At 38.7% G+C, this 14,472-nt stretch overlaps 1 protein-coding gene across 1 annotated transcript in view; it reads right to left on the reverse strand.

Annotated features, from left to right (window-relative positions):
- The window catches only part of vax2 (ventral anterior homeobox 2), a 24,505-nt gene extending 13,699 nt beyond the window's left edge, over positions 1–10,806 (reverse strand). Inside the window, exons 1-2 of the mRNA XM_021577849.3 lie at positions 9,689–10,806; positions 5,824–6,011 (exon numbers count right to left, since the gene is read on the reverse strand). Coding sequence (XP_021433524.2) covers positions 5,824–6,011; positions 9,689–9,938 — 438 coding nt within the window. The 5' untranslated portion in view covers positions 9,939–10,806. The remainder of the gene's footprint in view (positions 1–5,823; positions 6,012–9,688) is intronic.
- Positions 10,807–14,472: the final 3,666 nt, after the last annotated feature.

Genomic DNA, 14,472 nt, shown 5'->3' on the forward strand with positions numbered 1-14,472 from the left:
CCTCCTAGGGCCACCACTTATCAATAAGACATCTCCATTCCTCCTAGGGCCACCACTTACCAATAAGACATCTCCATTCCTCCTAGGGCCACCACTTACCAATAAGACATCTTCCTTCCTCCTAGGGCCACCACTTACCAATAAGACATCTCCATTCCTCCTAGGGCCACCACTTACCAATAAGACATCTCCATTCCTCCTAGGGCCACCACCCACCAATAAGACCTCTCCATTCCTCCTAGGTCCACCACCCACCAATAAGACATCTCCATTCCTCCTAGGGCCACCACTTACCAATAAGACATCTCCATTCCTCCTAGGGCCACCACTTACCAATAAGACATCTCCATTCCTCCTAGGTCCACCACCCACCAATAAGACATCTCCATTCCTCCTAGGGCCACCACCCACCAATAAGACATCTCCATTCCTCCTAGGGCCACCACTTACCAATAAGACATCTCCATTCCTCCTAGGGCCACCACTTATCAATAAGACATCTCCATTCCTCCTAGGTCCACCACCCACCAATAAGACATCTCCATTCCTCCTAGGGCCACCACTTACCAATAAGACATCTCCATTCCTCCTAGGGCCACCACTTATCAATAAGACATCTCCATTCCTCCTAGGGCCACCACTTACCAATAAGACATCTCCATTCCTCCTAGGTCCACCACCCACCAATAAGACATCTCCATTCCTCCTAGGGCCACCACCCACCAATAAGACATCTCCATTCCTCCTAGGGCCACCACCCACCAATAAGACATCTCCATTCCTCCTAGGGCCACCACCCACCAATAAGACCTCTCCATTCCTCCTAGGGCCACCACCCACCAATAAGACCTCTCAATTCCTCCTAGGGCCACCACCCACCAATAAGACATCTCCATTCCTCCTAGGGCCACCACCCACCAATAAGATATCTTCATTCCTCACATTGTAGAATGTATAGCTTATGTACAGCCAAGTTCAAATTAAAAGGTAACATAATGAAAGCCATTAACATTTCTCGATGTGAAAGATAATCATTAGACCCTGTCTACTGTGTGTCTGAAATGGCACCCTATTTCGAATATAGTGCATTATTTTTCAAACAGAGCCCTATGGGGTAGGGCCCCTTTATATAGGGAGTAAGTCGCTGTTTCGGGCACACTCTTAGACTATGGTGTTTTTCAAGCAAGCTGAAAAAGCCTACTCGGTGGATTGATAGACGTAATTGAATCACGTTTAAATATTGGAGGAGAAAGCAAGTGGACGGGATGAAAGGGCTCCAAATTGTATGGAGGTATTAACCGAGGGTCAACCCAAAATATACTTGTAAGCTTAAATGTAAAACAAGGGTCTGAGAAAACAATTGAGGAAAACCAAGCAAGCAAAATTTGGGATTCAGAATCAGAACCACCCAGAAATGTAATTTTAGTATTTTGCCAGCTGAGTAAGTCAGTGCTGCTAAACCGAAAAAGAGGAGTCACAGTCATAGCAGCTATAGAAAAACCATTACCATGCCTTTATCAATGTATCCCCTGATATAATATGAATTGTCATAATGGAGAGGTCTTTGAAACATAACTGGTGAAGTCAGTGGATGCTTCATGCTTCGCTGGTCTCAATTATCGTGTTTCAAAAAAATGTTAGAATACTGATTTGCAAATGATGAGAAACTTTCACCAGAGCTCAAGTAACTCCTCTAACTGCTAAAGTAACAGGTCTCCTCCCCTACAGTGCCTGTGAACCGGCGGCGTTTAGCATGCTAGGAAGGTGCACCTGGCGTAGGCGATACTTAGTAGCCGCGCAGACATCCCAAGACAACCTCCATAGCGTGCCAAGAGTGCGGGGCTCCCCGCCGCGTTACGCGGGAAGGGGGAGCCACCTGCTGGGCTCTGGGGAGAGGCGAGGTGTTTCCTGCGTGAGGGAGGATTTTACTTGAAATGTTATTCATCCCCTCTCAAATAGTTTGCTTTCATGAAGCCCGTGTCTCTTGGTGAACTCAAAGCTTTTACGCACAACTGGTCTGGATATTAACTTTGTTTTTACTGCGAAACTGTTTAGGTTGCCCAAAGCACATTGGCACCTCATTGAATAAGTTGTCTTACATGAGGCTATTATTATAAGGATGGCTTATTCATGTCATACCTATACCTAAACAAACCGTTTGATGTTTAGCCTATCACGTGAACGAACAGCAAAATAAGGACATTATCATATATCTTTCATGACATTTGGGCTAAATGTAAATGCAGCCTGTAGCTCGTTGCCTGTGGAATTTTGATAGTGACCAAACATATTCGAGTTACATCTTTGTCAACGCCTATATCCCGAAACACTAGCGCTTAGGAATCCGTCAACTTTGGAACAATAAACTATTTACGTGAATGACATCACATTCCCCACAAGTCATTTCAACAACAACCACAGCAACAACAAAAATGATTGAATGTGATGATGTTCGATTCAATTTGGAATGCTGATTGGATTTGCAAAAAGTCATCAATAAAGACATTTCGTATAAGGGAATTTCGTATATGTTTCACTAAACTTTTAACGTAAATCCAATTAAGTGACATTTAGTTGTTGATTTCACGTTGAATTCACGTTAGTTGGCAACTCAACCAAATGTAAATCAAACTAGATGTTGAACTGACGTCCGTGCCCAGTGAGTGTGCAATATCACAGGTCAACCCCCATTGAGGTGTGCCTTTGATAACATTATAAAAACATTATAAAAACGACATGTTTTAAGCCCAATGAAGCCTTTCGTGACCGAGATTTCGTGCTGGTAACACGGAATATAAAATAGGCCTACCAATGTCTAAATTGAGCAATTTGAGCTATATGTTACAGCACAAAACATGCTTGGCTAAATTAGGCTACATGTTATTACGTTGTTGGATGCACTAAGGTTCAGGCTAAGAGCCTATTACATTTACTCGATTACATTTTGATATTAGGCTATTATCTCTTGACAAATCAAGTAGGACCTAGTATAGCATTTGATGAATTCAATCATTTGTAATATCTACTTCATCCGATCTTTTTTAATCGAAAGAAATCGACGAGAGAGTGTGCATTTACATGTCTCAGTAGGCGCTAAGTGAAGAGACGTTTGATGTAAACACTCTTTGCCGTTACCAAACCATGTAGAGGCCCACATCTACATAGCTAACAGCAAAAATAGGATTTGTGATAGCCTTGGGTTGAAGTTTACTGGAATGTTGTGCTAGACACTAGATATAACATTAAACGTTTTGTTTAGTTGGATAACTTGGTGTGACTTTACTTCGAAATATATTGTTTGTTTGGATGCCAAAGTAGACATGTTGACAATAGTAATAGGTGAACATCCTCCCCTCCAACAGGCCTATGAGGCTGCTTGGACACTACAGAATCAGAATATTGTGGATACAATGTATTGCATGGTGCTGTAAAATGAACTTGACTCTGACTGGAAATATTTGGAGAGGATGAATACGAATGAGGTTGCCAAAACGCACTCAGAAATCAGAGTATATTTTTTTCCCAAATGTGCATTTTAGTTCTCACCTCCTCCTGAAATTGAAGATAAAATCGTGTTTCTGACCATCAAAGTATAATGTTGCCTTTAGTTAAGCTGAGTTAGTACTATAAATTATTCATAAAAGCTATTACTATTACTACGCTCAATCGTACATTTCACGACCACTCGCTCTCAAAACCGATAAGCAATAACTTCTCAAAAGGCAATGCTTTAAAACGCACTGTAAGTGGACCTGAAAATCAAATCACTCGTTTTAAAGCCTTGAATAGCAGCAACTCATAAAGATACAGCTAAGAGCCTCGAGGCCTACTCGAACAAAGTGAACATATAAACTCTGAAATTGAACTTCACCGAAACATAAAAAGTGAAAGCTTTTAGAAATGACAGAATGATTAATCGCCTAATGTGGTTGTTCTTTGTTTTTTGGGGTATTTTTTATTTTAAATTCGTTGATTAGGGCTTATATGCAAATTTTCTCCTGGGACTGTTCAATGTTGTAAATGATCAAAACAATCAAAGCAAAATATATTAGCAGACGAAGTTCACAATTTCAATGGACACAGCTTCAAGAAATTGCTCTAAAATGCTCCAACACCTTCTGGGTATTGTTTTTAATAGCCTCCAGATTAATTATTTTTTTGTTTTTACCTTTATTTAACTATGCAAGTCAGTAAAGAACAAATTCTTATTTTCAATGACGGCCTAGGAACAGTGGGTTAACTGCCTTGTTCAGGGGCAGAACGACAGATTTTTACCTTCTCAGCTCGGGTATTCGATCTTGCAACCTTTCGGTTACTGTGCAAAATTATGACTGACAATATTGACTATAGAAATATATGATTATTATAGTTTTAAACAATCTGAAAGAATGGCTGTAGGCCTAGAACCAATGTATTGCTGCCACCCAGTAACCTATATACCCCATACATTCTCTTTCCCCTAACAAGTGGTCGAAATAGGCCCCTCCCACTGCTATGCCCTGAAGAACATTGCATGAATGTGGCTGCTTGCGTCCCAAAGGTATTAGCTTCCTTTCCTCGTCTCGTCTCCTCTCCATCATTGCCATTGATCTGTAGCGGTTATCAATTCGCTGGACAATTCTCAATTTTTATCAGCTATGTTGGCTACAGCTAGCCTATGTGTAATTGTTCCGTTTTTGCTGTATCTATAGAATATGTGGATTATGTGTAAATTCTTCGTTTAGATATTCTGCCTGTATAAATTCAGTTTTGTGGTTAGCACCATTTCACCAGGTCAAAGTCCTGGTACATATAAATGTACGTGGCGAATTAAGGTGATTCTTAACAGTGGTCAGGGAGATGCAGTTTAACTGGAGGCTACTTGGTATTGGACACGGTCCTTTCGACAATAGGGCCTACAGCGTATTTAAGAAGTGGTTTCATTCACACGAACCCTTTCAATCTTTCATTTTCAGGAATGGATTTATGGACGACACATTGCGTTAGGTCTAGCCTACTAAATGTATTGTGGAAATTATGTTATCTTGACATGTAACTAGTTTAGTTATATAGACATAACTCGTATAATTGGATCAGAGGCAAAGTAATGCATCAGTTGACATAACAAATGAGGCCCTATTCTTTCACACCATGTTGTGTGTTATTCTCCATCCTTGCTCAATCATTCATGTGGAGGGCACTGGCTATAGCAGCCTAGCCTACATCCATCTGTCCCTTGTTACTGTTGTCTAGACTAATGTTTGTTTTATAGGCTACAACCCACGGGTATCTACAACAAAAACGTTTAAATAACACAAATACCTGTTATTATTATTAGGCTATTATTAGTATTGAATACTTACTGGAAAGCATCGAGGTGGTTATGTTGTTTGGTTTATTTACATGAGACGTCTGGCGATGGAGCTACTGTGAATTCCCGCTAAGAAAAGTCAGCACTGACAATATGGACTCATGGATAGAACCCAAGAATGGAGCCCTTGCGCAAATCCTAGCCTATATCATGATGACCATTGGAGTTTCCAAAAAAAGACATTGGTTATGATGTTAGATGTACACGTCGTGCTTTCTCCTTAGTAGATGCATCTCCATGACAAAAGTTGGGTGTAAAAACATTTGAGACATTATAGAATGTGACATGAGTTATCATGATAGCCTTCCTTAAAAAAAGCATACCTTTCAATCTAATATATAGGCCTACAATGGGGACTCAAGGTTACCTATACAAGTTGTCTTTATTGGCACAATAGGATATCAATATATTATCGATAACGCACCACTTCTGAAGAAATAGGCGTACACTGTCAAATTATGTATGTTTCTTACTTGTGTTTCGGACAGGTTCAGCTGCCTCGCCAGCTCAGTGCGCTCGCGGCCGACTACGTACTGGCAGCGCTGGAACTCCAGCTCGAGTCGGTAGAGCTGCTCGGCGGTGAATGATGTCCGCGTTCGTTTTGGCCTGTCGAGGTCCAGACCCTTTGGCAACACGATCTCCCGGATGGTGCCCTTGGCATCTGTGGATATACAGCCAGACACCGTGTGTGAAATGTCCCAAAGTCGTATTATAGTTGCACACACTGTAGTAGCCTACCAATGTCATTATTTTTTGTACCGACCAGGAAGATTTGGTTAAACATTGTGCTCCTACGCAATATATATAATAATAATCTCTTGACGTGATCATTGTTTTCAGTATGAGGACATTGACATCTAGTTGTCTTCCTTGGAAATATAGGCTAGTCAAGTTTGTAGTAAAAAATAAATAAAAGGGGAAGAAGTAATAGATGGATAATATATTGTAAGAATCACAATATCCCTAAATAAAACTCAATGCACCTTACAGAGATAACAGGCATATATCCGTTCGTTAGATAGATAGATATTACGCGTAAAATGCCTTAGAATAGTTATTCCACATTTTCAACTGAGAGTAGGCCATGGTCCTGTAGTGTGCTGCAGTATGTAATGGTCCTAGAATCCACCCTAGAATCCACCCTGGAGAATATAGTGTGCTGCAGTATGTAATGAACTGGACATAAGTAAGGTATACCATTTATTTGTATTTTTATTGGAGAATAGGCTACCTCTGAGTTTCACACATTCACCATAGTAGCTTGCTTTTATTTTTGTGCCGTGTTTGGGGAATATTCTCAAAAAGTTATAGCCAGAACAATGAGAACTGAAAGATACTTCCCTATCCCATTGTTAAATTATAGGCCTACCCGTACGTAATTGTCTGTCTCAGCGCAAGTAGGCCTACATTTTTGGAGAGCATGTTCTCAGAGTTATATTTCAAATTAAACCTCTGCATTTGCCATGAGTCCTAGAATCCACCCTGGAGAATATAGTGTAACCGGCTAGTTGACGCATCAGTACACAACGTTAAATATAGACATTTATGGGACAACGTGAAATCGTTTTGTTCAGTAAAACATCATGAAATGTGTGTTTTTATATACAAGTATGGAATATGCCTAAGATGCTATTTATGCAATACCAAAAACCTATTAAGTGCAAAACATATAGACTAACCAAGCTGGGTCCCACCATAAAATAAATATGTCAAAGGAGCAGTAGCCTAGATCTGTCGAATCATGTTGCGTCTAAATCTATTTCAATTCCTCAGCAAAACTTAAATGTAATCAAAGTTATAGAAGATATAACAAATCTGAATTTCTTGAAAGAATAGAACATTATATAGGCGTACTGCATCATGCGTAACCACCGTATACTGTTTGAAGGGTTGTAGGCTATACGTAGGGCTTATGTGGTTCATCCACATAGGCCCTACAGCCAATATATTGCGCATTTCATGAGGAAATAGCATCTATAGGGCCTATACGGCACGGTCTCTGCGTAGAGCTTGTCCAACTTCCATGCAAGCATCCATGGTGTTAGCACGAGCTCGGGACACCATTCCAACCCGTTCCAACATTGTGCATATTTATCATTTCTAACTAAACATCTACTCATTCATAATACCCAATATTAAAATCATCAAAATGTACAACTTTGCAGCAGGGCCTTTCAAACGGTTTGCACGCACATCGAGACTTTGCACAGACAGACCCGCCTGACCTTTCTCTGACCTCGGCTTCTCAAGCGGTACCTAGCGCATTCAATCATCAGCTTTAAAAACAAATAGTGACACCGGGTATTGCGAGCTTGGTGTCCCGAGCAACTCTGCCAAAAACGCTCAACTCGCCCTCACCACATCTAATCAATCTCAGTCTACCGCCGAGGCTGTTCACTTCTACAATTACCCGGCTTTCTGTTCATTTAGCCCCGGGGCACGCGCAATGAATTCAATTATGTAGACCTTTCCTGTAGGTGATGTGTATGATTATCGTTGTTCAAATGAAAGGTTCATTTATACATTTGGTGAAAATCAAATGTGCACAAATAGGGGGGTAACTGTTTTTTGTAAGAAGATAATATTAATTTATCAGTGTTTTTGTGGGCTAATAGTTTGGTGATTAACTGATATATGGTGTTACGGTATCCATGACAAATATTCATCTCACATTGGTGTGAGAACTATCCGGGTAAGGGGCATGGATATGCTATTTTAGAAATAAGTGGTCAACTTGAATATTATGAATAGGCCAACAAGTTCAAACGTTTCAAAAATAAACTGTTTTTTTGCTGCTCACTATGACTATTTACTTAGAAAGCCATAATCATAATTGTGATATTATCTCACTAAGGATTAAACAACAAACAAAAAATGCATTACTTTAGGGTTTGTTGACATTGACATTGTAATGCATTTTACAGCCCTGACTAAAGAGCAGTGCAAAGAGACGTCATTACGCTCTGAACAAAACTATTGAGTTGCATTCAATTAATTTATATTCTAAGTCAGTCAGTCGCATAGCCTATAACTACTATAGCCTATTTGACATGCAATAAGTATTTTGTCATTTTGCACACACCTTTAACAATTTCACATGTTTTACAAACTGTTTTTTCTTTTACAAACTGTTTCTTCTTTTTCTTTTCTGAAAATGCATACTCCTGGAACTATTTTACTATATTTTAATACGCATTAGGAAGGTAATTAGTAATATAACAAATATGGCATGGTGTTTTGTTATGAGAAAGGAATGTTGTTGACGGGATCTCCCCCCCCCCCCACAATGATTATTGTCATAATTTACTACAAACTATTGAACCATTATTGTCATCATGGCTCATACACTTCCAAGATTTTTGGACATGGTGAAATAAACTATGGAGATATCAGTTGTGTGACTCATGCATAGAGTAGGCCACTAATTACACAATTATATATTTGGAAATTGAAAATAGTAACTTGTGTTTTGTTTCATTCTCAACACATTTTTTTTAAGAAGTTGTAGATCCTAAGAACCACAATATTTATATATATAGCAATATAAATATATACAATTGTTAAAATAACTATTAAGTTAGTCTACACATTTTGGAGAATTCCATCCAAAGATGGCAATAGGGCTAGAAAGGTGGGGCTCAATTTATTTTAATCTAAGAGAGCATGGACAACATATTGCTTAATTTTGAGTAATAATACCTTAACTCAAACAAAGATAAAAATGAATAAACCCACACAGAAGTACACATGATGGTTTGTGTGTTTTTTTTTAAAGTAGTTTGTTTGCCAATCATTACTTCTAATTTGTTGATTCATATAGTACAAAGCAGCTACTGCTATTATTATATGTTATCATTATCTCTAAGCTCTACTGTACATTTTAATCTATATATAGCAAATTTGTTTCAAAAAGGTATCAGGAGCCAGAATATAGGCTAGCTATATATTCCTTTTGTATATTGGACATATATAGTATTATATCTTCATCTGCATATGAAATACCTTATTTGATTGTATTTACAATAAATCACTGCAACTATTTGTTTATTTGTAAGCGTAAAAGTATTATAGTAGAAGTAGCAGTGTAGTAACATGGCCTAGTAACCTAGTAGTAGTAGTAGTTGTAGAATTAGGCTATTAGTAGTTGTGATTGCAATAGTGGTATATTTGCAAATGCATTACATATATTAAATTAATTTAATGGAAATTCTCAAATATTAAGAATTATAAACACCTGGTGTTGTTCAGTAACGTATGCAAGACAATATGTGCCCTCTTTTTGCAATATAGATTTAAATTTTTCGCCACAACAATAATAAATCATATTTCGTTACTAACCTCGAACTAAAATCCTCCGGCAGTAGTCTGGGTCCACTCCTAAAAGTTTATCATGTCCGTCTTCACTGGAGGAGGTCGGGGTGGAAGCCGATGTACCCGGGGTATCGGTTGTGCTCTGCACCGGCGACCTGCCCCCAAGTTCGGTATGGCATTTGTCTATCCCGTCACGGCACTGAGAGTTGGATCCAAGGCGGTGGTTGTTGCGATCCTCGCCGATCTCATCCCCCATATTCGTGGCTTGATCGAACATCGATTTGAATATTGGTGTATAGATCTTCTGTATTCTTCACCTCGCTATTGGGCAGTTATTGCTACTCTTTGCACCTTTAAGTCATTTGCAATAGTTCTCTTCAGCTGTGGTGAGGCAGACCATGCCCCAGAGTAGATCCAGTTAAAAAACAGAACCCGCCACGCCAACCTGGGATGGAACCGAGCTGCACTGCAAGTGTCTCGGCATGTTTCAGCACTATCTTGCGATCCGAAGTACAGGAGAGAGATCGTGGATGGTGGTGAGAATGAGGGGGCCCTTTGGACAAGCCTAGGGTCCCTCCTCAGCTATAGGACCGCGCTAAATCTAACATGCATGTTGTACGTACAGTAAGTGTATAGTCTACAAGGGGAGACCAGATCTATGACCAAAGAAGCTGGGAGGTGCTACACTTGCTCACCCACATATAAATAAAATGAAAGACGAGCGCGTAACCAGCAGAGGAACAGTCAGCCTCTGTACAGCACAGTCAGTTCACTCTCTGCATTCAAGAAATTACACTTTTTGTCCTATAAACCTTGCACCCCTGAGCATGGGCTTGAAATCAGTTAAATTTACCACCGTTTGAGTTGTTGGTTTCGGTGGAGCTGTCTTGGCGTGGTCACGGATGTTGGGTTGTTGGTGGTCTGCTCGGGGTCTTCTTCCTTTGGAGAGTGCAATAATGTATGTGTAGAGAATGTTGAGGGGCGTTCAAACAGGGGAAAGGGTCACATACGAGGCATAACGAACCAAGCGAGGCTTGACCGAGCCATTAACTGTGTGTAGCCTATAAATCTTGTATGATTGTTCAGATAATCTTGGTGGCGATAGTTTTGCTTTGTCTTGACGGTGTGACAGTCATATGGACAATAATGTTGTGGCAGGGTGCACTTTAAAGAGGCTGTCACCAGCAACGTAATATCCGGTTTGCTCGTCTTTGATTGGTAAACAGACAGATCAGTCAGTGTACGTTCCAAGAAGTGTATACGGCCGAAGAACCCTTCACTGTAAACAAATAAATATATATATGTATTATTATTGAGTAACTGGTTCCACAGCCTTTTTTGTTTACTCAACACTTCGGTCCAATTGTTAACTGAACCTAAAAAAATATTTGGCCCAACTTTAGAAAATGTAGGCAAAAATTAAGTCAACTTAAAATGTGTTTTCACAAATTGTATCATATGTTCATTCAACTAGAAATTATTATTTGGGCATTAAATAAAAAAAGTCTGTGGAACTAATTACACACACACAGTGCTTTGACATACAATGTTTTCAATTTACATATTTGACACAAGTTAACAAAGGCTACATGATTACATTGTGCATGTTCATTTATACAGTAATGAATATTAAACATGTTCTTACCTGGATTTGAACTCAAAACCTCTTGGTTCACTCCAGTCTTCCTGCTATGCCACCATGTCTGTGTTAATTACTGATTTAATCTACATTGTTACATTTTGCACTTCAAAGTAATATGCTCCACCAGCACTGGACAACAATACAGAAAAACCCCCAAACTGCTGAAATAAGTCAATCAAATCAATGAGAGAATAGTCAGATTAACCGAGAATTGACACGGACATGGTGGCAGCGCAGGAAGATCGGAATGGCATGAACTAAGAGTTCAAATCCCAGGAGAGGACATGTTAGATAATAGTTACTGTACAACATAATCATACATGTCAAATATGTAAGTTGGAAACATTGTTTGTTAAAAGCACTGTGTGTGTAACTAGTTCCATACATTTACTTAGGTAAGATGCTCAAATAATAATTTACAGCTCAATGAACATATGAGACAAGTTGAGCAAACACATCATTTTTTGACTGAATTTTTGCCTACATTTGGGCCAACATTTTTTTTGTTCATCTAACACTTGGACTGAAAAGGTGAGTAAAAAAAAAAGTCTGTGAAACCAGCTACTGAATAATAACTAGATTTGTATTTATTAAGTTTAACAATGTGCTTTTTATTCTAATAATACAATAAACAATGGAACACTATAGACATTTTTCCAAACTAGTTTAAACTTCATTACAAAAAAATATATAACGAAACTACTCGAAGCCTGGAATAGTCAATGGATGCAATGAGTTCAGTAAACCACGGTAGGCAATTTTGCCATTATTTTGAGAGGAAAATCATGAAATTCCTTTCTACAAATCTGGAATGTATGGAAGCTTGTTCCCGCCAACAAAAAAACCCAACGAGCTATGAGATAGTAAGTCAGAATAATGAGTCATACTTATGAGATAGTAAGCTGTTATTATGAGATGGTAAGACATTATTATGAGATATGAAAGTCATAATTATGAGATATGAAAGTCATAATTATGAGATAGAAAGTCGGAATAATGAGACACTATCTCATAATTATGACTTACATATCTCGTAATAACTTACCATCTCATAATAATGACTTAAGTATCTCATAATGAGATTTTTTTTTGTGTGTCAGAAACGGGCTTCCATTGTATGGGCATTCCAAGAAAACAAAAAAATAGAGCATGCTTAGAGTTTACGGAATGTTTGATAGGCCAATTACAGACCAAGTTGGTGTATAATGCACATATCCTACTAATAGGATAATAGCATAGCTAAAACGTCAATGATAAAACAGAAGTGGCCTATACACTCTTAGAACAATGGGGTTCCAAAGGGTTCTTTGGCTGTCCCCATAGGAGAACCCTTTTTTGTTCCAGGTAGACGTATTTTGGGTTCGATGTAGAACCATCTGTGGAAAGGGTTCTACCTGGAACCAAAAAGGGTTATTCTATTGGGACAGTCGATGAACCCTTTTCGGTTCCAGATAGCCAATTTTTTTCCGAAGAGTGTAGCCTAGGTTACATTTTGTTGTTCACTAGAAAGGATTTGGCCATTAGGTTCACTTGCTTAGATCTATAGTCTACCTACACAGCCTAATTTCTGTAACAAAAATGCATCTATTTGGTTACACAACACATTTTGCACAACTCCTGGACAAGACATTTGATGGTAATATATAATTTTGTCAACTAAGAGTTCCAACTGATGAAAGTTGTAAGAGTCTATAAAAAAGGGACTTCAATATTGAAAAGTAGAAATACTTTACTGGATGGCTTCATTTAAAGTTCATATTGTTATTGATTTCCAAACCACAGGCATATAGGCTATAACCACAGTTCTTCAGAAACACATTAACTTCGCTAAATAATTTAGCCTTGTTCCATCTGCCCATTAGGCCTAATATAATACAAAAACGTGAACTACCTCGCTCAAATTCACATTGAATAGCCATTGAAATTTCCCTATTGAAAAGGCTTTTAGTTAATTCGAGTTAATTGAATGCCTAAACCGTTGTTATGACTGCGCAGTAGGCCTAATTGTGGCTGTTGCTAATTGTAACTGGGAACAACTGCATGTGATTGTCTGTCTGTTGTAGGCCTACACAATTATAAAGCAAAAAACATCCACATTGTAAATGATTGGGATTACATAATAACAGTTTTGCCAGGTAGGAAGATGCTAATTATTCAAATTGCTCATTATTCGTTTCAGATGTTGTAATCTGTCAATGCGTTGAATGGACCTGACAATCAGATCCTCCACTCAGCAGCAAGACAAGAGACGACTGATTGCCACAACAGCTCTGTGTGAGGGAGTATAAACCACACGCACAAAATGTGTTTTGGTTATAATCATATACACCCTTCCACAAGCGCAATCCCTCTTCCCTAGCCATCACACGTGATGAACTATACAACTATTCAAAATGCAGTTCAAAGTTTTCAAAATGTAAAATAGTATCACCACTTACCCATTGCCAATCATAGTTTTTCCCTTTCCATTTTCACTGCAAATAATGTCTTAAATTGAACATCCAATATTTTACCAGTCTTATTGCTACAACTGCGAAAGTCTATGGTTTCCCATGGGACCATAATTGTTTCAATCACAGAATGATATCTGTTGTGCACTGTATTTTAATTTTAAGTGGAGGATGTTGGGTTGATATGATCTCGTAAACTGACTCTCCTTTCTTACTTTCCCCTGTGGGGATAAAGTTGAATTGAGTTGAATTCTTCAGTCTCTTTCCAGTCATCTATAAACAGCATTATGAAGACTGTTCCATTCCCCCTATAAGGCCTATTTCACACATCTGCCGAATCCTACTTAAAGCTCGAAGAAAGTGTTCATCTTCGAATCTTCACACACCATCAGCATAACTATTTCGTACAACTGTATTTCCCATAACTAATTACTGTTTTACAAGGTTCACAATGGTTAGGCTACCAAAAGGTTATAGGTTGCACATACAAAAAAAAAAGTTACAGGTAGCGATACAGACTCTATAATGAATCGTTCGTTAGCCTATATAAACTTAATCTAGCAGACAAATGTTAGTTTATATAGTGTTTGTGCGTCTGATTCAACTCCCAGTGGGCATGGATTCTGTCAATCAATCCAGATTACTGCAATCCGTCGGTTCGCTCTGAACACGGAGCAGTGTTCATATTCAACAGGCTTTACACCATCAAATCTTTAAAA

Source organism: Oncorhynchus mykiss, chromosome 21 (assembly GCF_057628025.1).
Source record: "Oncorhynchus mykiss isolate SJ-2025 chromosome 21, ASM5762802v1, whole genome shotgun sequence".
Classification (NCBI taxonomy): Eukaryota; Metazoa; Chordata; class Actinopteri; order Salmoniformes; family Salmonidae; genus Oncorhynchus; species Oncorhynchus mykiss.